This window comes from Hyperolius riggenbachi, chromosome 1 (genome assembly GCF_040937935.1).
Source record: "Hyperolius riggenbachi isolate aHypRig1 chromosome 1, aHypRig1.pri, whole genome shotgun sequence".
Classification (NCBI taxonomy): Eukaryota; Metazoa; Chordata; class Amphibia; order Anura; family Hyperoliidae; genus Hyperolius; species Hyperolius riggenbachi.
In genome coordinates, this window is record NC_090646.1 from 269,972,048 (window position 1) to 269,995,805 (window position 23,758).

General features: G+C 43.1%; 1 protein-coding gene and 1 long non-coding RNA gene across 10 annotated transcripts in view; one reads left to right on the forward strand and one right to left on the reverse strand.

Moving 5' to 3' along the window:
- Positions 1-23,758, forward strand: part of SEPTIN11 (septin 11) — a 146,320-nt gene that overhangs the window by 92,184 nt on the left and 30,378 nt on the right. For all 9 annotated transcript variants that reach the window (XR_011020341.1, XM_068233549.1, XM_068233552.1 and 6 more), the window contains exons 4-9: positions 9,992-10,178; positions 13,702-13,863; positions 17,936-18,032; positions 18,377-18,545; positions 21,509-21,641; positions 23,486-23,673. Coding sequence is in view for 8 of the 9 variants with exons in the window: in XM_068233549.1 (XP_068089650.1) it covers positions 9,992-10,178; positions 13,702-13,863; positions 17,936-18,032; positions 18,377-18,545; positions 21,509-21,641; positions 23,486-23,673 (936 nt within the window). In the remaining variant the exon portion in view is untranslated. The remainder of the gene's footprint in view (positions 1-9,991; positions 10,179-13,701; positions 13,864-17,935; positions 18,033-18,376; positions 18,546-21,508; positions 21,642-23,485; positions 23,674-23,758) is intronic.
- On the reverse strand, positions 3,777-18,993 carry LOC137505835 (uncharacterized). The gene is made up of 3 exons (XR_011020365.1): positions 18,891-18,993; positions 9,996-10,148; positions 3,777-3,992 (listed from the first exon to the last, which is right to left on the reverse strand). It is a non-coding gene; the product is annotated as an uncharacterized lncRNA (long non-coding RNA).

The window sequence follows — 23,758 nt, forward strand, 5'->3', positions numbered from 1 at the left end:
CCTAACCTATGTATATGCATAGCCTGGGTGCGCTACCAAGTAAAATTGAAAAATCGAAAATTGCGCAAAAGGTGGTTAGGATTTAGTTAGTGTTAGGCCCCTCCCATGGAGGATTGACTTCTTCGCAGTATGAGGGACGTGTACTTAATAGGTTGCATGCAAGCTGTTACAGGAAGCCAACATCCTCCAGTGGTAGACAGGTCATGTGTATGCTCGGTGTGTATTATATCCCACAAGTGGGGCTTGCACTCTTTTGCAGGTAGGCACTAGTCTGTTTTTAAGTAGCGCTGCTCATTTCCTTGCTATGTACTAATTTAATTCGTTTTTGGTCAGCTGCTCCTACTTAACAGCCATGCTTTTGGTGTATATGCAGAGCTTCTGTTTGGGTTCAAGGTGCGTTTGTAGTTCCTGGGGGGGCTCAGCGCATCTGATTGGAGGCTATTCGGAGGCGGCCTGGTGTTGCGCTGATCCACCTTTTGCGGAATTATATAATTGCCAATACCCTTGCAGCAACCTGCACTGTGGTCTGATTGTACTCAAGCAATCACTGCAGATCTATTGCCACTTAATAGGGGCACATTTAAAAAAGGCGCCAGAGAATTAGTGTGCTTGGTATTACCAATAGCAGAATATCTGTAATTTTACTGTTATTCTGCTATACCCAATAGTAGAATATCTGTAATTACACAGATATTCTACTATCCCTCACCACACCCCAATTCTCACACAAACCTGCCCCCACCTGGGTGCTAGAGTGGCTAGCGCCCGATTAAGGAAGAGCTGTGCTGAAAGGATTAATCTCTAGTACTCTGGCACCTAAAGCCGCTGTGTCCGTCTGCTCTGAGGACCCTTTCACACTGGCACGGTGCATTGTGGCACATTGCCACACTGCTACTGCAACCTAATGATACCCTATGGGGAAGTCCAAAGTTCCCACGTTGCGGTACGCTGCGCCAGAAGTCCCCGATTTAACCTTAGTGCATACCTATGGTGCCACGCGGCTCCTGCGGCGATCAACGTCGGGCTGTAATTCATGTTAGTCTATGACGACGCAGGCTTCTTTAAAGAAATTTGTGGCACACATGCGCAGAAGCGTATTTTTGCAATACAATTCTGTGCACTTCCGCGTACCCGAAGCAGGAAGTGACTGCTAGTGTGCCCATTGTCACTTCTTTGCTTAATAGTACCTGATTTTAAAACAAATAACCCTGAGTAACTGGGCTGGATAAATGTCCCAGAGATGCATACATTATTGGAACATTAGATCCAATGCAACTCTATGGGCTATCGATCTGCCAGCAGATTTAGGTCCACTGTAATCACTCACTAGGTACGGGGATCCATATATCAGTCGCAGAAATGACACCACTGCAAATTTCTTCTGGTACTCAGTCAGATTCCCACTGTTATTGGTCAGAAAGATTGAGGTCTTCTTCAGGATAGGAACACACTAGACAGAAACGCTAGCGTTGCGTAAAATGCTAGCGTTAACGCATATAATGTAAGTCAATGGGCCGCATGAAAAAACGCATTGGTTTGCATTCTGCAATGTGCGTTTTGTGAAAAGCAGAACTTGTTGCATATTTTTACAAAACGCATCTAAAATGCACATAATGTAGGTCAATGGTGACGCAGAGACATAGCGTTTTATTGTGTATTTATTGCATTTTTTATGGGTTTTTGTATAAAAACCAAGTTTGATGATGTATTTCTGCTTCCTGTTGACTTCCTAGTGATGAGTCAGAGAGGACATTGAAAACGTGTTTTTATACTGGCCACATTCCAAACAATTTGCATAAACTGCATATCAGAAATGCATACAAAATGCAATTGCGATTCATATGTGCAAAACAAAAACGCAAGCAAAACACATGTGCGAAACACACTCAAAACTCACTTCATTATGGAAAAAAAAGAAAAATGCATATGCAGCAAAACGCAACTTTTCACGCACCACCTAGTGTGTTCCCAGCCTTAAAGGGAACCAGAAGCAAGAAGTATAGGTAGGCTGCTATATTTATTTTCTTTTAAACAATGCCAGTTTAATGGCAGTCCTGCTGATCTATTTGGCTGCAGTAATTTCTGAATAACACCAGAAACAAGCTAATCTTGTCAGATTTGGCAATGTCAGAAACACCTGATCTGCAACATGCTTGTTCAGGGTCTATGGCTAAACGTATAAGAGGCCAGAGAAAATCAGCAAGATAGCCAGGCAACTGGTATTGCTTAACCACTTGGTTAAAGTGGACCTGAACTCTTGCACTAAACAGAAGGAAAACCTATAGCTATGCACCCTGTATGTACTCAGAGTTTAGCCTGTCTAATTCCCCCTCATCTGTGACTAAGCACAAGTTGTAATTGTATCCCTTAGCTGTGTCAGCTGACTGCCACGACAGCTAATTTGAAAACACAGGATGTTAACAATATGTCTGCTTCTATAAAAGCAGGAAGCAGACAACCTGCAGATTTATTGCAGGAGTTGTATCACCTGTAACAAAGAAATGTTTTTCTTTAAATGTTTTATGCTGTTGCTTATCTTTTTAGAGCTGAAATGAAGTTCTGAGTTCAGGTTCGCTTTAAAAGGAAATAAATATGGCAGCCTCCATACCACTCTTGCTCCAGGTTCCCTTTATAGGTAGCTAAAGGGATTATGTAAAAACAATGGGACAAAAGAAGCTATGGAAGCTAATCCTTCAACATCTATATATAAAATGCAACACAAAACAGTTTATAGAGAATTATAGTATTAGGATTGCTCTATAGTTAATCGCCTTGTTTAAAGAAACCTTGCTGTAAACTTGGGGTATATAAATGAAGCACATTATTAAAAAGTGCTTTATTCAAAAGTTTTGTATTAAATAGAGTGGAAGTGGGTTAGAAGCTGTAGTGTATTTGTGTGCTGCCTGGGACTCCTCACTTCCTGGACTTGTTTCCTCCTTGCCGCTTAATTTCTGTAAAATACAAGACCTAAAGGGTGAGGATTAACCACTTGACGACCGCAGTGTTAACACCCCCCAGTGCCCCCCCCTGTCCTGTTCCGCCTCTCATAGGCATCAGCCTATGAGAGGACCGCGCTCCCCGGCCAGAGGCCAAGGATCGCCAATCTCGGTACAGCGATGCTGGGGACCACAGCGATGTACGGATGTAAACAAAGGGGATTTCTTTCCCCTTTCGTTTACAAACAGCCTGCTAGCCATGATCGGCATCTAGCAGGCTAATCATGGAACTCTGTTCCATGAAGTGGCAGGGAACGATCACGCATGCGCGCAGCCGTTCCCTGGGAAACTGCAGCCCCAGGACATGACGCCAATTGGCGTTAGGCGGTCCTGGGGCTGCCACCGCGGCCACGCCCAGGTAGTTAAAGGACAGCAGTAAAGACTGCAATTGGGTCGTCTAAAAGGCCCTCTCACACAGACTCCGGTGCATTGTATTAAAATGTAGCAGACAACAAACATGCAGAACGAGTCCTTGCTTTCCTATGCATACTTGTCAGTTGCATTACTGTTTGCTGTGTTATTTTTATTTATTGGATTTATATAGCGTCAACATATTACGCAGTAACAACAATAAATAAGGTTGCAGACAATGATCATAGGGGTGACAGACAACACAATACAGGCAGTAAGCAGTAAGATGCACAAAGCCAGATCATGCACTGGCATAGTAGTCCTAATAATTCAAGTTCACATTATTATGTGGGCAGAGTGTATGATCAGGTAAGATACACAAGGAGGGGAGGACCCTGCCAAAGGCTTAAGATTTTAATTTCTACTAGTATCCATCATATGATCAGCATGCCTCTGCAACACACCTCTTCAATAGATCCGCAGAGACCTGTACATGTTGTAATGTAAGCATGTTAGGTCAAAACATATAGGCGCAGGAGCCCTAAGTCTTCCTCAGGCTACAAGTTTTCTTTCTTCAATCTTATCTCTTGCTCTTGAGATTTCCTCACTTCCTGTCTGTCCCCATTTGTGAAAATGTGTCACTTCCTGTAAAAAGGACCGCAATACAAAAAAAAAACAAGAGGTTCTAACTACTTAGCATGCTGCCTAAAACAAAAATATTTTTTATTGCTGAAATTGAGCACTCACCACTTTGTATCTGGTATTAAAGGACAACTGTAGTGAGAGGCAAATGGAGGCTGCCATATTGATTTCCTTTTAAGCAATACCAGTTGCCTGGCAGCCCTGCTGCTCTATTTGGCTGCAGACACATCTCTGAATCACACCAGAAACAAGCATGTAGCTAATCTTGTCAGATCTGACAAAAATGTCAAACACCTGATCTGCTGCATGCTTGTTCAGGGTCTATGGCTAAAAGTATTGGAGGCAGAGGATCAGCAAGACAGCCAGGCAAATGGTATTGCTTAAAAGAAGATAAATATGGCAGCCTCCATATACTTCTCACTACAGTTGTCCTTTAAGGTTGTATGCTAGGCAGCCAGGGCCGAGGCAGAGGCGAGAGAGGCTCCAGCCTCAGGGCACAGTGTAGGACAGGGCGCACAACTCACTCAGCTATCATACCTCTATTGTGTTTGAAGCAGAGAGACCTAAGAAAAGAGGATACATGGCAGTGACTGCAAGCCAGATAACTAGATATTAAGGTGTTGGGGGTCCTGGGGAGCCTTTTAGTCTAATAGCAATCAGTGTGTGACGGCTGGGGTGGGTGGATGGGGAGGCGCACTTTGGTGTCTCAGACTTGGTGCTGGAGGACCTTGTTCCAGCTCTGTAGGTAGCCATCTTACCTTAACAGTAGAGGCAGCTGTTACAAACTGGGCTCTACAGATCTGAGTCTATTTAGTCAGGTGGGACTAGAGATGGTCAATTAGATCCTAAATTTCCATCTTACATGCATATGCAATGCAAACATGTGCAACTTGCTTGCTGTACTTCATGCAGGTTTTGATTGGCTCAATTTTAAACTGCATATAATTTGCCCTTAATTTGTATGTAAGCCATAATATTAATGGTATCTCATTAACCATCTCTAGATGAGACTATGGGCTTGTCTGTCCATAAATCTAAATGGAGATCCAGAAGAACTGGCACTAGAATGTGTAAAAGCATCTTTATTTAAACATAAAACCACTGCACTTGGGATGGAGTGAAGAATATACTTGTGGGCCTTGGATGGATGTGCATGGCTATAGTTAAGCCTGCCCAGACTTTCTTCCAAAGTGCCCAAAAGATAGTTCCCTCTCAGATCGACATCTGGCCACACACTGCATGTCGAGTTTTACTAGATTTCAGCATGAAATTGTATTAGAAGCCAATAAAACCGCCGCTGCATGGCGCACCTGGGAGATGTCAGAAGCACAAAGGAGGGAGGGAGCTGGCTGGAGAGGTGAATGTGAGAATGCCTCGCTGGGCTAATACTGCTAGAAATCGATCAAAATTATGATCAGGAGGCATGTTGGGGCAACAATCTATTCACCAATGGGCTGCTGTTATCTGGAAACATACGATTTATTGTGGACATACAGGTTTAATAATTTATCCACTTAAGGACCAGGGGTGTTTTGCAGGATCTGTGCTGCGTGGGCTCTCCAGCCCGCAGCACAGATCAGGATTTAGCCAGGGCGATCAGACTTACCCCCTTTTTTCCCCACTAGGGGGATGTACTAGGGGGATGTCCTGCTGGGGGGATATCCGTCCTGTGCATTGAAGGATAGGCTTCAGCCTATCATATGCTGGCGATCCCCGGCCAATCAGAGGCCGGGGATCGCCGATCTACGTCACGGCGCTGCTACGCAGCAGCGCCGTATGATGTAAACAGCAGGGATTTCTTCCCCACGTGTTTACATTTTGCCGGCGAGCCGCGATCGGCGGCTCTCCGGCTGTTCACGGAGACACCCTCCGTGAACTGACATGGAAAGGCCGCTCGATCGAGCGGCCGTTTCCATTGGAAACCACTTAAGACCTGCCGACGCCTATGGGCGTTAGCTGGTCGTTAAGTGGTCAGGAGTGTTTTCCTGGCATGAAGAATGCTGTTCCATGGATCTCCCGTTTATAGTCTGAGGCCCCAGAAGGATTTTGCTTTATTCATCATTCCCTGCAGACATTACTATTTTTGTCACATGGACGTGGCTCAGTTATTGTATGTGAGCACATGCTGTGTGGAGTATATGAATGAGCCACCTTTTGAGCCTTTCTTTGGAGACTGTTCTCCTCTCCTAGTTTTTCTCCCTCTGGGGGGGACACTGTTTTGGATCTTGAATGTGTAAGATTTTCGAAATCCACTTATGCCAATAAAGGATTTTCTCTTTATAGGGTGATGTAAGTTTTAGTATTTGTGCAGTAAGTTCTAGTCCTTCCATGCTTCAGTTTCAAGCTATGAATTGTTTTGGCTGGTTCTCACTGGAAGCCTAATAATGTTGTGTTTGTCATTGTAGTGGAAATGTAATGTGTATATCGGAGAAGTATGAATTTCAGTTTTACAGTTTTTTATTTTTTTTTTATTGTGGTAGCCCTTTCCAGAACATTTCCACATAAGACAGTCTGACCTGAGGTCCACTTATCTCCCTGCTGTTTCCTTTTATGGTCACAATGATAACATCAATCAAGACATGTTTCCACACAGCTATCCCATGGGCTCTTGCCTGTTGAAATAAGGAGCCCATAACGAAGTCTGGACAGGAAAAGGCAAATATTTCATGGCTCTCCAACATAATGGAGAGGATTTTTTGCAGTCGTACATTTAGCTATGTGACTTTAATCCATTTTATTAAATAAGTTTTGGATGCCTATCGGTTGTTTTGCAGAGAAAACTCCTGTTAGGCCTCTTTCATACAAGCAGCTGAAGGTGGTGAATTCACCACCCATCTTGCTGCCCTCATGTTTTGGCCGGGCGCTTGTTAGCACTCTGTACTGGCCGCAGCCGTGCTCCGATGTGTCACATCACAGTCCTCCACCGCATAGTAACATGACCGTGTGTCAAGCGCTGACACGCATAGTGTTGCAAACACTGCCAGTCAGCTGCATTTTAATTGCACCTGAATTGCTCTTGTGGGCGGCAGTCGGGTGGCTTATCTGCCCAACAAGCACTCCGTTTAGTAGGCCTGAACGATTTTAGGAAAAAATTGAATTGAGCGATTTCTGTTGCAAATCACGATTTCGATTCGATTCACGATTTCCTTCAAATTAAGCTTTGTTCCCCCTCTGTGTCTCTTTGTCCCGCTTCTCTTTGTGCACTCTCTGTGTCTTTGTGCCCCCTTTGTCTCTCTCTGTGTCCCTTTTGTGCCTCCCTTTTTCTGTGTCCCCTGTGTCTTTTTTTGTCCCCTCTGTGTCTTTTTTGCCCCCTTTGTGTCTCTCTCTGCCCCCTCTGGGTCTCTCTCTGTGCCCCCTCTGGGCCTCTCTGTCTTGCTACCTTTGTGTCTCTCTTTGTGCCCCTTTTGTCTCTCTGTGCCCCCTCTGGGCCTCTCTTTGTCTCTCTGTGCACGCTCTGTCCCCTAAGCTGCGGCAGTGCTGGACATACCTTCCAGCACGAGCCTAGCGATGCCAGTCTATCCACTTCGCGTCCTGCAGGCTCTAAGCATGGCCTACTTCCTGTATGTCTCATGACATACAGGAGCCAGGAAGTATGCCATGCACAATAGTGATGGGAATTCCGGCTCTTCTCAGAGAATCGGCTCTTCTGAATCGGCTCCCATTAAAGAGCCGGCTCTGAATCGGCTCTTCATTACATGTCACTAGACACCACATTTAGAATCGGAGTAAAAGCCCTGCCCCCGTCTCCATGACTGCTTATCTGACTGGGGCAATCCCTCCTGCTACTGCTCTGCTCCCCCCATACATCCGCCCCATACACTCCTACAAGCTGCAAGAGGAGGACTACATCTCCCAGCATGCCTCAGCGCCCTTTATTACACAGCAAATCAGAGCTGTGGGGGGCGGCTGAGGCATCGGCTCTTTTAAAACTGAGAACCGGCTCTTGTCGTTCGCAGCAAAGAGCCGTCTCTTAGAGCCGGCTTGTTCGCGAACGACCCATCACTAATGCACAAGAGCCAGCAGACGGCAAGAGAGGATGGACAGCGTTGGACTCCTGTGGAAGGTATGACCGACACTGCGGGCCACATACACTGGGACTTGGAAGTTTGAAGCAGTGTCTTCAAACTTCCCCCTTGTGGAAATGTCGCGATATTCTCCACTTTGACAATTGTGAACTTGTTGATCGCGATTTCGGTTTAAATTCGATTCATCTTTCACGCCTACCGTTTAGCCTGCGGTCTGAAAGTGGCCTTACATGTTATAGTGATTGTGATGCATAAATGCCCTAGAGGTAGGCTTGAGGACAGAGCTGGTCATGACAAAGATGCATCATCGGTGCTGAAGGAGTTTGTTGAAGAACATGAACTATCCCCTCACAGGTGGCAGGGAATGGCCTACCTCTAGGGTGATGTGCCTGCCTTAAATCATCCCAGCTTATAGTTTGTGTTTGTGGGCTCTACATACTTGCATACCTATTAGCGACTTATTGCCACTTCCAAACACCAATAAAGATATCCAAAGAATTTTTCATATGCACATCTGTCTTATGGAGCTTCCCTCTCCTACCTTGTGAGCCTGATGACTGATTAGTGAATTGCTAACTATGGAAATCAGAGGAAGGGTGTTGAACTAAGCAGACAAGGCATAGACTATCTTCTGAAAGCAGTAAGAAAATAAATACATCTACTGATGCTTCCAGGGACATTGACCTTTTAAAAAAAAAAATATATATATATAGCAGTAGGAGAGTTGATTCAACAGTTCATATACTGAAATATTGCATCTGCTTAAAGCGGAACTGTAAATTGGAGAAAAACAAACTGTTTCGCTTACCTGGAGCTTCCCCAAGCCCCCAGCAGCCATCCTGTCCCGCGCCGGTCCTCCGCGATCTTCCATTCTGCCGCCGCCAGCTCGTATTGTTACCGTCGACTTGCAAGTCGATGGCAACTGCGCCTGCGTTGCCCGGGGTACGCGAAGCTTTTTTCGCTTTCCAGCCCGAGGACACTACTGCGTAGCTGGCGGTGGAAGATCGTGCAGGACCAACGCGGGACAGGTTGGCTGCTGGGGGCTTGGGGAAGCCCCAGGTAAGTGAAACAGTTAGTTTTTCTCCAATTTACAGTTCCGCTTTAAGTTACCTAGTCAGACTATGAATGACATTTTTCAGCACAGGAAAAATTGGGCCAGTTTATATAGATGGGCACAAAGAGTACTGAAACAGTAGCCTAGCGCATGGTTTCTGTAGGTGTCAGAACTCCACTTTGCCTACACATTTTGAGCATATTAATGTTGGTGAGTCCTTTGTGGTTGGTAATAACGATTTACGACAGCCATGTGTATAGTCTAGGCAGGTAATTTAGGTGCTGCCATAGACTGCAATGTTGATTGTGGCTTTGGTGGCACCCAGTGTATCATTTGGGTGCCAGACTTCTAGTACTCATACATGGTACAATAAAAACGTTCGATTTTTTTTTCCTGTTTTTTAGACCAACACTATCAAATCAAATGAAAGTTGAAAAGAATCTTTTATTCAATCAAGAAAAGCGAACGATTATCCCGTTTTTTTCTATAAAAATCCAATCAGACATGTTTGGAAAATTCTTTACATTCGATCTAATGGAATAATCAAACTAAATTATCTAATTGGAAAAAAAAATGAAAAATTGTACCATGTATGGGCACCTAAAGCCAGAGCCTGAATTCATGCCATGAAGGGACAGGTTGTGTTAAGCATAGGATTTGCAGCAGAGTAAGATTTAGGAATAGCTAGCAGGTAGGGTTAATGTAAGGACAAGGTAAAAGCCTCAGTGGAATATCGTTTTTTCCATTACTCTTCTAGTGGCTTCACTCGGTGCCTAGTTTTACTCTGCACCCTTTTCACATGTAGGCAAGTATAGTACATGGTTATTTATTATTGCCCATCAAATACTGGCCCGTTTTCCTTACTGCACTGTATATATATATCTCCTCTAACATCTACATCTAATGTTTGTGTTCAATTCTAGTTACCGTCCTATAGTTGAGTACATTGATGCTCAGTTTGAGGCCTATCTTCAAGAAGAGCTGAAGATCAAGAGGTCACTTTTCAACTACCACGACACAAGGATTCACGCCTGCCTTTACTTCATAGCTCCCACTGGCCATTCCTTGAAATCCCTTGACCTGGTGACAATGAAGAAACTTGACAGTAAGGTTCGTGCTTACATCTGCTTTTTGAAAAACTATATTTCCTAGTGTTCCAAGTCAGATCATTTTAAAATGTAGACTCGTATTGTTTACCATTTTCCTTCTCTCCACATGAAAAGAGATGTGTGAATATAGAGAAATGAACAGTTTAGCAGCTAGTCAACTGGCCCAAACCATTCAAGTTATAACTACCGGTAAATTCTGCAGCTTGGTGAAAAAGATGCTTTTTCCTTTCCGACAGCTAAAATTTTTATCTATAAAAAAAATTCTGTCCAACTCTTGCTTGTTATTTTAAGATGAATGATACTGCATAAAACATTTATTGGTGTAGGGAGGATGGGAGTATGGGCAATTTGCTTCCTGACTTTTTTTTAAAATGTGAGCTGACATCACAAGCTTCCTGCCAGAATTCTGGAACTCAGTGTTTACAGGAGCTTCACAGTGCTAATATGTCATTTTGATTGTATTTCCAAATAGCATTTAGCATAGACATTATCTGAAAAAGATTTGCTCTGTGTCGGGTGTTGGTGTGTGTGTGTGTGTGTCTGTGTGTGTGTGTGTGTGTCTGTGTGTGTGTCTGTCTGTGTGTGTACTGTGTCTGTGTGTGTACTGTGTCTGTGTGTGTACTGTGTCTGTGTGTGTACTGTGTCTGTGTGTGTCTGTGTGTGTACTGTGTGTGTGTGTGCTCTGTGTCTGTGTGTGTGTGCTCTGTGTCTGTGTGTGTGTGCTCTGTGTCTGTGTGTGTGTGCTCTGTGTCTGTGTGTGTCTGTGTGAGTATGAGCATGCAGTGTACGCAGACACACACTTTTTACTCGGATGATTTTGGAAACCTCTTGAAGGCTAAAGTAGTAAAGCTCACAAGAGCGTTCCCACCCTCCCTCTCTCACCCCTTAAAGAATGAGCAGATATTTCCTTGTTCAGTGCTACAGGTCAGCCTTCACAACATTCCTGTGTGTTTTACGTGTATAGCAGACCACCCTGCTAACTGCAATGCATTGAGCAATGTATAACCTCTGTACACGGTGACTGCTCCTTCCTTTCAGTGTGCTAATTATATTTGTACTGTTACCAGCTGATGTATAAATCAGTGTTTATATCCTGCTTTCCCACATTCATTTTTTCTCCTTGCTCTGTCTTTGGCTATTCATATATTGTATAATGTGCTTTGACAGCCAAATGTTGCCTACGTAAACAGACCTTTCTAATTTATCAAGTCAGAACTGTATACTTTGAGCAAACTGTGAAAAAGCTTGCAGAAAGAGCCCATTATGCTCTTTGCTGGTGTATCCTATATGGGGGTCTGAACCATGCATTGCTGTGGTAATAGACTTATATGTAGATAAGTTTGTCTATATCTGATGTAATGTTTAACTAAAGAAATATATGTATATATGTGTGTATAGAAATGTTTCCTTCATTTGCAGTAGTGTTGTAAGTCATCAGGTGTTACCTGCAACAATAGTGCTGCCACCTTCTCCTTTACCTCATCCTCTGTCTAAAAAAATGGGTGCACTTTAGTGCAGATTTTAGCTTAAAGGGACACTGTAGGGGGGGGGTCAGGGGAAAATGAGTTGAAGTTACCCGGGGCTTCTAATGGTCCCCCGCAGGCATCCTGTGCCTATGCAGCCACTCACCGATGCTCCGGCCCTGCCTCCGGTTCACGTCTGGAATTTCAGACTTTAGGCTGGTTTCACAGTAGGACGTTACAGGCGCACAGCAATGAAAAATCAATGGGCTGTTCACAGTGCCCACTGTGCCATAATATAACGTACTGCATGCAGTACTTTGTAAGCTGCAGAGCCGCGTTAGACTGTTTGCACAGCGGAGAGCGGCCAGGCAAATGGCTAATTAATATTCACTGCACTCAGTGACGTGCAGTGTTTACTTCCTGGAGCGGCTGCTCTGTGCGGCGATTGGCCGGCGGGACCACATGATGCCGCATGCGTCCAAGAGTGCGCATCACGGCATCACGGACGCCAGAGTGAGCTGCACAACGCGGCTCGCTCTGACGTCCAAAGCAGGGAGCACCAGGCGTTGCGTTAGGGGCACGTTATGCGACCATAACGTCCCCTAAAACGCAACGTCCTGGTGTGAAACCAGCCTCAAAGTCTGAAAACCACTGCACCTGCGTTGCCGTGTCCTCACTTCCACTGATGGCAACAGGAGCGTACTGCGCAGGTCCAGTATGGTCTGTGCCTGCGCCGTGCGCTCCTGGTCACATCAGGGGAAGCGAGGACACGGCAACGCAGGCGCAGTGGTTTTCAGACTTTAAAGTCTGAAATTCCAGACGTGAACCGGAGGCAGGGCCGGAGCATCGGTGAGTGGCTGCATAGGCACAGGATGCCTGCGGGGGACCATTAGAAGCCCCGGGTAACTTCAACTCATTTTCCCCCGACCCCCCTACAGTATCTCTTTAAATGAAAGGTAAAGGTGGCATGGAGCTAAGTCAATTGAGTAAGGTGGGTTGGAATCCAAGTATTGTTCTTTCTCAGATCAGGTGTATTCTTCCTCACTCTTTCTCTCATCTTTGCCAAAACCTCAAGGTAATAATATTGGTTAACTGTCTAACCCTCTTGTACACTTTCTGGTCCGTTAAGTTAAATACTAAAACTGAAAATAAAATTATAAACCATCTATACTCCTAAATACAGTCATGCCCAAAATTGTTGGCACCCCAGAAATTTTTCCAGAAAATCTAGCATTTCTGGACATTTGTGGACATGTCACACAAAACTCCAAAATTGGGCTGGGTAAAATTATTAGCACCCTTTCAAGTATGTGATGCACCTTTTAACTCACCTGAGGCAAGTAACCTGTTTCTCTGCCGTGGAGGAGTTTTATGGCTTGTAATCGGTTACCAGTGAGCATTACAGTAGTCAAACGTGTAATTTATATGCCTGAATTATTCACCCCTACAGTGAAAAAAGACATGTGCATTTATCTCCTTGCGTCATATGTTACTTCAGGTACCCTTTAAAAGATCCTATTATAAAATCCGGAACCAGGGCTCCAAAAGTATTTTTTCTTCTCCATGTATTTCATGTCAGGTTTGACAGTTGTTTCTTATATTACTTGGTAGTGAGTGGCAAGTTGCTGTCATTTTCCCATGTGTATTTGCCCCCTGGGTCTTTGTTTGACATTGTTCTATTTATAAAAGCACCCTTGCCAAGAGGATCAGCTCAATAAAATGTGGAGCCTAAGGCCAGTGTGTAGTATAGGGACTAAAACTGAACTTGCATACATAAATGCACACTTGCTTGCAATGTACTGTATGTGGCCAACCCTGAATGCTATATTAGCTAATCTAAAATAGCTGACTGTAGGTTCTACTGTATGCTTCAAGTGACCTTTGTTCCAATAACTATTTTCATCTTTCTTTTCATTTGCATTTTTACTCTACAGCTAGATAATGATGATTTTCTTTCTCTTGTAGTTGTTGAAATATGCAGATAACATTTGGGAAACCTTTTGAAATAACTGAACTGACCTAAAAAGTGCACTACTTGTGCTGTACATTTTTGTTTTGCAGGTGAACATCATTCCTATCATTGCAAAAGCTGACACCATTGCCAAAAACGAGCTGCACAAGTTCAAAAGTAAAATCATGAGTGAGCTGGTCAGCAATGGGGTTCAGATCTACCAGTTTCCAACAGATGAAGAGACAGTCGCTGAGATCAATGCAACGATGAGTGTATGTTTTATCGCTACAGTGTATGTCACATTTGTTGGCTATGTTCTCTGCAAGTGCCAAATGAACCAAATAGTGAGACTAAAGGTGGTCATTAACCTCCTTAACGGTAACCCCGTGCTACACACGGGGTAGCCGCCGCGGAGGATCACATGGCCCCAGGACTTAAAAAAACAAAAAAACTGGTGCAATACGCTTTAGCTAGCGGTTCGCTAGCTAAGCGTATGCACAAAGTTGCTCCGGTCCCCCGCGATCGCCCGCAGTTACTTCCGGGATACGTACCCCCCAGCGTTCCCACGCCTGTGCAGTCGCCCAATCGGCTCCAGGCATTGCGATGGCGGCGATCGGGATTGCGGCTGACGTTATGACGTTGATGACGTCAGCTCCGATCGTCGCCATAGCAACGCCGGAAACCGATCGGGAAACTGCGCTCTTCGTGGGATCGTGGCGAGGTACGTATAGCCGGCGGCGATCGGCGGGCATGGGGGGGACCGGAGCAACCTAATACATGCGCGTAGCTAGCGAAATGCTAGCTAAAGCGGCTAAAAAAAATGTTGGGGTCAAAAAACCTCCCGGCGGACGCAGACTCAGAAACTACGTACCGCTAAGGGGGTTAACTATACAATCACATGTCCGATCGATTGTTTCTGATCTCTGCAGTAATCGATCTGAACCGGTCAGTCATGGCCATTAACGGCTGAATTCCGGGTAACCAGTCCAATCAGATTGATGGGATAGATCCAAAAAACGAATCAATTCCATTAAATGGCTCAAATGAGTTAGCAGTAGTTCAGCCGTTGCTAGGCATGACCAATCATTTCCAGGATTGTATTGTTAGAGGGAATTCGAAGTGAAAATAAACTTATGATGATTTGTATGTGTAGTACAGCTAAGAAATAAAACATTAGCAGTAAAGATATGAGTCTAATATTGTTTCCAGTATAGGAAGAGTTAAGAAACTCCAGTTGTTATCTATGCACAAGACCTTCTCTGAGTTCTGCCACTTGTAAAGCGGCTGAGAGTTCTGTCTCCTGAAGCTTTTATATCAACTGTTTCTCACTGTATCTTGTTTAAAGGACAACTGAAGTGAGAGGGATATGAAGGCTGCCATATTTATTTTCTTATAAGCAATACCAGTTGCCTGGCTATCAAGCTGATCCTCCGCCTCTAATACATTCAGCCATTGACCCTGAACAAGCATCTGCAGATCAGGGGTTTCTGACATTATTGTCAGATCTGACTAGATTAGCTGCATGCTTCTTTCTGGTGTTATTAAGACAATACTTCAGCCAGATAGATCAGCAGGACTGGCTGGCAACTGGTATTGTTAAAACAAAATCTATATGGCAGCCTCCATATTCTCCTCCCTTCAGTTGTCCTTTAAGGTTTAACTACAGAGGAAAATTGAAAAGGTCATTAGCTCTGCTCGGTGAAATAATGTAAAATGCTGAGTGTAGTGTGTAAACTGCAAATATGGAGCAATGTTATAAAAAAAAAAAAGCTATATAATTAAAAATAAAAATATAAGACTGTTTTCTTTGCTACTAATGTTCTAATAATTATCTGTACTACACATACAATTCATTATATCATTTGTTTTTTTTTTTGTTTTTTTTTGCTTCCGTGTCACTTTAATTGCCACCTTTTTATTTGTCAAGAATAAAATACATATATCCAGGCACATCACATCTAGTTAGGACATTAAATAAGTTAAGGAAAGGGAGGTGCTGAAGGGGGTGTGGCTAGAAAACAGCAAAAATCTAATAACCCTTCGCACAATCGCATGCAAATGTTCAAACAAATGCATTCACAGATTCACTCATCCAGGCACAACTGTTATCCCTACAGCTAAGTTAAAAGCCAGGGTTTTAGTTCACAGAAGAATGCATTCTTATGCTTAGTCACCTATACTGCGCAGAAGTACCCAGGTAAACATAGGTGTCCTAACTCTGGCCCTGTAACATGCATAATGCAGACATGCAAACACATTCATTGCATCAAACCTATCAATGGATAAGGAGCACACATCCTGACGTCCTCTCCTGGGACAGACAGTGCATCTTACCAATCGCACAAGGGAGCTAACGCAATGTATCCATGTGCACCATGCACATACACCAGCATAAGCTGTGTGCATGCTGACAAACACATACAGGGCAGGAGGGAGTGCACTGGATTAGACCCTAGCCACAGGGGTCAGTAACAAGAATAAAATACATATATCCAGGCACATCACATCTAGTTAGGACATTAAATAAGTTAAGGAAAGGGAGGTGCTGAAGGGAGGTGGCTTTTAACTTAGCTGTAGGGATAACAGTTGTGCCTGGATGAGTAAATCTGTGAATGCATTTGTTTGAACATTTGCATGCGAGAGTGCGAAGGGTTAATAGATTTTTTTTTTTTAATTTGTCAAGGCAAGTGTAAGGAAAATTAGAGAAAAAGTAATACAGCTGGCCAGAATAACCAGTGAGAACTATTTTCTTCATTTAACATCTGAAGTGCAAATGTTTACTATTGACAGCTGCTCCACGTTTCCCGCTTTTTGTTATGCAGGTGTCTTGATTAATCAGCTTCAGTCTTTTCATGTTTCATAGCATCCTAATTCAAAGGAGCTTAACCATACCTCACAGTTTGAATACCAACTGTGGTCAGACACGTGGACTTAATCTTAAGAGGACCATACACTGGCCGATCAACCAATCGACCATCCAATTCGATTATTATAATCGAATTGGATGACAATTGGTGCTGCCAAGTGCATGCCCAACCGACAAAGCAACCAATTTTGGGACAGAAATTGGCAGCACGGTCAATCGCTCATGCTGGAAAATTTCGGGCCGAAGTTGGTTGGTCGGGGTGCGCCTGCCGGCAGCCGAATTGTGAACGAGCAACGAGACCACGAAAACCCTGCCGCTGCAATGTATAAATGTGTGTTGTGTAGTGCATTTATACATTACCTGTCCAGTGTCAGCCTCTACGGCGGCCGAATTGCGAACGAGCGACGAGACAACAAAAGCCCTGCCGCTGCAATGTATAAATGTATGTAGTGTAGTGCATTTATACATTACCTGTCCGGTGTCAGCCACCACGCGGTTTCCGTCCATCTCTCCGGGTTCTGCATACACGCCGGCGTTGCTATGTCTGATGTCACAAAGGCACATATCGGCTGACGTCAGACGCTATGCGCCGCTAGCGTGTATGCGGCTTACCGGCGAGATGGACGGATGGAACCGGCGAGCTGCTACAGGACAGGTAATGTATAAATGCACACACCCTTCATACATTTATACATTTTAGGGGCAGCGGCGGGACAGATATACATTTATACATTTTGGGGGCAGATTCGATTAGAGATAAATTTGTCTCTTGGTCGAATCTGCCCATATTCGTTCTAATGTATGGGCACCTTAACTCATCAAAACACATAAACTGAATGTGATGTATCATGGTGAGGGGAGTGAGCAGGAAGTGCTGTTGGAATTAACTATCTTAAAAGGGGTAGGGAAGTCACAACGGGGACTGGTTTTCTAACCTGATTGATTAGTACTATCCCACAAAGTCCTCTACTGCTCCCACCACAGACATGCCATGAAATGACTTGGGTTCCTTTAATTAATGTCAGACTGTAGCACAGGAGGATTTACTTCACTCCTGTTTGTTTTATATATGGAGCAAATCTATTTGTGTGAATACAATTAGATTTCTTAGAAAGGTGTAGAAATCTTGTCTGTGAGCTACTTGCTAGCGGGGTGTAGGTATGTTTGTTATGGTGCAGATAACTGTATGTTAGAGCATACTGCAGCTCATAATGGGGCTGTAGACCTTCCACTAATTAACTGAGGAGGAGCTCTCCAACACTAGGGGTAATCTTATGATGTATAATACCTGTATATTGTATATGGCCTTTGTTCTCTATTTCTAGGCATAATGCTAAACCTGTAATTTGATTATGCAAATTGGTGAATATTCCTATACACATAATATCCGCTTTTACTGCTGTAACACAATTACTGATAGTCTACAGTGTGATAGTCTACAGTGAACAGGAACAATAATCTGAACATTTTTATCATAGGTGCACCTTCCGTTCGCTGTGGTTGGCAGTACGGAAGAAGTGAAAATTGGCAACAAAATGGCTAAAGCAAGACAGTACCCCTGGGGTATTGTTCAAGGTGGGTTTGTAAGGACAGTTTCTAAGTTTTTCTATCTTTGCTTTTCTTCCTCTCTGTGTAAGGGAAATGGAGGAAATCTTAGATCAAAAAGCAGATTTAAATTTTGTTTTGGTATCTCAGAATCACAATTTTTAATGCAAGCTGTGCATTCATCTGACTCTGAAATGTTGCAGAGGAGCAAAGGCCCAAATACTGTAATTATGATACAGAAGGGGCTAGAACACTTATAGAGATTATTAAGGCCAAATTTTCCAGACCTTAATAATAAGATATTGAACTTTGGATTGGCCACGTCACTTAAAAAAAACAGTAGTGGTAACAGAGGCTTCTTTATCTTCCCTCAGTTGAGAATGAGAACCACTGTGACTTTGTGAAGCTGAGAGAAATGTTAATACGAGTAAATATGGAGGACTTGAGAGAACAGACTCATGCTCGTCATTATGAGCTCTACAGGCGCTGCAAGCTGGAAGAAATGGGATTCAAAGACACTGACCCAGACAGCAAACCCTTCAGGTAAATATGACCTCTGCTTTACTTCGCAGCATGATTAACACAAAACAGACATGTGGACCGTTGCCATTCCAGTTTGGCACAAAATGTATGACCGCTTATGCTCAGATTCACAGAGGAAACCAATGCTTTTTCTCTGCTGTTTCCTATTTCTTTTGTTCCTCATTGAATGAAAACGTGAATGTTTGAGGCAGGATGCAGCATACCGTAATAAATGCCTGGTATCTCCTTTTCGCGATTTTGTTTCCCCATTTAATCACATATTTATCCTACAGTCAGCTGAGCTAGTGGCTCGCCATATGATTTGCTACTACGCTTACACATACAGAAGATTACATGTTGTTTTACCACAGCAGCTGTCAAGCATTTAAGGAATTTCTGACCAACTTCCTGCATGGCGGAGACCTCATCTGGCCATATTAGGCTTGGAAATGAGATATAGGCCCAAGTTGTTAACTTGCATATGAGAAACACACTGGCAGTTAAAGCCTGCCTGTTATGATTAGTACAGTGTGTGTGTGAAAGTACTGTATGTATGTGTGTCTGCACACATAGTTTTACATGCTTTAATAGCCAACTTATTTGGGCACTTTCAGTTCAAAAATCATTAGTAGTACTTGCTCCTCTAGCAGTGCTATTTCTCAGCTTGTGCTATGGGTTGTCAGCCATTAATCTCTATCAGTAGTCAGTGACCAAGAACTTCAATTTGTGATTACATCTGTTTTTCTATAGTTATCCAGCTTCTGCCTTGTGTTTTCCTTCTACGGTATATGACTAAAGTATTGTTGACAAAGAAAATACTTTGTGACCAACATCTATGTAATCACTAGGGCCTAAAAGGCACATGGTTAAATTATAAGCATACGTGTGATATACACTGTCCTAAATAATTCTTTCTGTGCATGTCCCTAATGAATCTGTACCTGCCAAAAGCCTGCAGCACCTCCCATTCAGCATCTGCAATAACCGGGAGCTTATGTTCCTGACATTAGTCATCACCCATTTTCCTTTCTACAATGCTGCGGCACCTTTGGTTCTGCCAGCAAACCGTCCCTCAAAAGCAGGTACCAAGGGTTATTTGTAATTTGCATTGGGAAGGCTAGGGGTAGTCAGTTGGGTGGTGGGTGTAGTGATGGTCATGTCTAGGAGAACTTCTGGAGAAGCATGTGATCTTTTTTGTCAGGTGATAGATATGCAAGTCTCTGATTTGCTAGTAATGATCATGTGCTAAAGCAGAATGTGTTCACAGCAAATCAGAGCTTTGCAAATCGATTACCTGTTCAAAGAAGTCACATGCTTCTCCATGAGTTCTAGACATAACTCTCACTAATGGTGTGCATTATAAATACAAGGACTCTTTCACACTAGAGGCTAGTTTCGGCGTTTTACAGCAAAGACCATAGTTAGCGGTTTCCAAGGTAAAATAAAAGTCCATAGACTTTCATTTTACCTTTCACACCTAAAGCAGCTTTTTTGGGCGTTGCGTTTTGAAGCTTCCCGCAGCTTTTTCAAAGCTGTTTACATCCGAAGTTGTTTTTTTGTGTTTCAATGATAATCAATGGAAATATTTTACAGCTGTTTCAAAGCGTTTTACAGCTGACTTGTTGACTCCTTTTAAAGGAAAAAAAAGGACGTTTTCATATGAGCTGTAAAACACTTTGAAAACGCTGTGTATTGGCTGTAAAACGCTGACAGCAAAAGGCAGCAGTTTAGCCTTTTCTGCCGCAGCCTCTAGTGTGAAAGAGCCCTAATGTGTAAAGTGGAAGATCAGTAGAGGTAACTGGTAGTTGATTAAGGCATCATCATGCATTACTAATGACCGTGGCATCAGGGAACACTTGCACACAATACATTTCCAAAAGATCCTTCCACAAAAGAGCTTTCCCGTCTTACGACTGACCCAAAGAAATTCCAGTGTGTGCACTTTACACTTTCAATATGTGGAGCTAGAACAGTCACATGGACATAAATAAGACAATATGGGGGAAGTAATGTCGGCATTAGGTCTGCAAACCCCCATTCCTAATTTGTTGTCACTTTACCTGTTGTATTTGTATTGAACTTTTGACAGTAGATACTCTGTATTGGTTATATGGGGCTGGGAAGAGTTTTATCAAGAGCCTGGAGTCATTATTGGTAGCGTATAGTCAGACATATATCATTTAAGAAAATTAGTTATTACTACACATTAATAACGCAAAAATGAAGAGGTTGTTATGTGACTATTATTCACAATGGGAGAAAAAAGAGTGGTAAGGTCAGGATGTTGAATTAAAAAGGGAGGAAAAAACAGCTGTAGAAAGACAAAATAATAAAATAACAGGGCAAACATTATACCATGAGGCTAAAACATAATGCTGGTATAGTTTCATTGTGGAGAGGGCCCTGATGCACCAACTAACATTGCTGTGCACAAGAAGCCTTAAAACTGTGGAGGATAATGTTTTTAGATACCTTAAAATAGAATTTAATGTCCTGTTGACCTCATCCTTCTACTATCCTATCAGCCAGAATGCTGGAAGGAGGCTGCCTGTGGACACATGAGCTCACTTCCCATGATCCCTAGCAGTGACAGTCAGCTACGAAATTGCTGCTAAATGGCCAGTACTCTTAGTAGTAGAGTGCTGGAAATTGGCAACAAAAGGAGTAAATTGACACAAAATATTTTAGGTTGTCACACCAAAATAGGCAGCCATATGCAGTAGATTATGCAATTAAACTCAGCACATGACAGAAAAATAAAGCAACAACCGTTTTTGTTTTTAACATTTTGACTTCTGTATGTTTTTTTCTTGTTTTTTTGTGTAATTTGTATCTAGTGTACTTGGCTTTCAAATTAATTCGCACACTGACCAGCAATAGGTTTCATAGCTCTACTGATGGCAGAGATGCTGCAATAATAAATCTACAGATTAGTAGAATCCATTTTTGAAGTGATTTTCCCTTCCTGTCCTTTCTGTTAACAGCCTCCAGGAAACATATGAAGCAAAGAGAAATGAATTCCTTGGGGAACTGCAGAGGAAGGAGGAAGAAATGAGACAAATGTTTGTCATGAGAGTGAAGGAAAAGGAAGCTGAACTTAAAGAAGCTGAAAAAGAAGTAAGGATGGCTTAACCACACTGCTGTCTCTGAATCATTTTCATGATGAGTTAAAGTGGACCTGAACTCAGAACTTCCTCTCCGCTCTAAAAGATATGCAACAGCATAATAACCTTTAAAGATACACATTTCTTTGTTACAGCTGATACAAATCCTGCAATAAATCTGCACCGTTTCATGGAAGCAGACATTTTGTTAACATCCTGTGCTTACAAATGAGCTTACATGCCGTGGCAGTCGGCTGACACAGGGGAGAGATCAAATTACAACTTGTGATTAGACACAGATGAGGGGGAATTAGACAGGCTAAATTCTTTAAATACAGTCAGGGTGCATTTTCTATGTTTTCCTTCTGTCCTGAGCAAGAGTTCAGGTCCTTTTTAAAGCCTTACTCCAGCTACAGAAATTGACCAGTACAGCCTTCAGTGGGGCCAGGCTTTACTCTCCTGTACCGGTAACTATAACTAGGAAAAAGCTCTGTCCCAATAAATATCACTATGTCCTCTGCTACCTGACCTCGATCTATGTATGAATACGCTCTGAATAGAAAATCGCCCTTTAGAATATCACCTATATTTGTTCTTCTCTGTAATGTGGTGTCTTTTGTTAGCTTGATTTTTTAGTAGCTCTAATTAAAAAAATAATACTGTCCCTTGCAAAAATCCATGTCTTATGCAGCGGATCGGTTGTTGTGGGGTCTTCTGTAAATCTAGAAGAAATTACACCTGATGACGTGTCTGCAAAGGTGCACTCCACCACTATACCCAAAAAGGGAACCCCGATAAATCCATCTTGGTATCTCCATCTGGTACTCTTATTTGGTTCATTCATCTAAATTAATAAGAATCCTTCTCCTTGCTAAGTATTCTCATTAATGAGATTAACTGACCAGTGGGATCCTTCAGTGGAGAATTCAGAAATGCTTTTGCAGGGCTAACGTCTGATTGTATTTTATCAAAGCATTTCTTGTATCCTAGCTGAACAATACACAGAATGGGATTACTGCAAAAGCATTGTTGAATTTTCATCAGGGATTCCCATTGTTTTTTATTTTATTTTTATCTGACCAATGAGAATCCTCAGTAGGATTTATTCTCAATGGTCATATCAATGAAAAAACCCACGCGGAATTTCAGTTACTGCTGTTGTCGGAGTCCCTAGTGTTGTGATGAGATGGCAACCCTGACAAAAACATACTTGCGTTTCCTGCAGGGGTTTCACATCGGTCTGACCAATCAGAGTCCCTCCTGCTGAATATTATTATTGGTGAGCTTGACTTCCTTAGCGGTAACCCCTAATCAGGCTCGGGATGGAAATCTGCAGCTCAGAGCAGTAACCCTCAGCCAGCTATGTGGATCCATGAGATGTGTGTAATATGCAGGACTGCCACAGGTCTATCTAGCGGTATGATTTTTAGAGTCTAAAAGCTTGTGAAAAAATTGCACCGCTTATAGACCATAAAATCTGGAAATAATCATACCACTAGGGGCTTGATTCACAAAGCGGTGCTAACTGTTTAGCACGGGTGTGCTAAACAGTTAGTGCGTGAAGTGCCTTTCGCTGACTTTTGCGCGTGCAAAGTGCTGCGATTCGCGCGATTGCAGACTTTTGCGTGCGCAATTTGCGGCAAATTGCGTGTGCAAAAGTCCGCGATCGTGCGAATCGCCGCAATTCGCGCGGTGCTAACTAGACCGTTAGCACCGCTTTGTGAATCAAGCCCTAAAAAGGTTAATGGACCAGTGAGGAGCTTTACAGTATACCCAAAGATCCTTACATTTATTTCCATCTCAAATGATATGAAAGTGCGGTCCTCAGGACTTTTAACTCTTGCTCTTTTACCATAGCTCCATGAAAAGTTTGACCTCCTCAAGAGGACTCACCAGGAAGAGAAGAAGAAGCTAGAGGACAAAAAGAAGGAGATTGAAGATGAAGTCAACATGTTTCAGAAGAAGAAGGCAGCCACACAACTCCTTCAGTCACAAGCCCAGCAAGCTGGATCCCAGCAAACAAAGAAAGACAAGGACAAGAAAAAGTAAGGCGTCCTGCGTGACTTTTCTACCATCTCAACCATTGGCTTTGGCATGAATGTGGCTTTGCGCCATCTTCTCATCTTCATA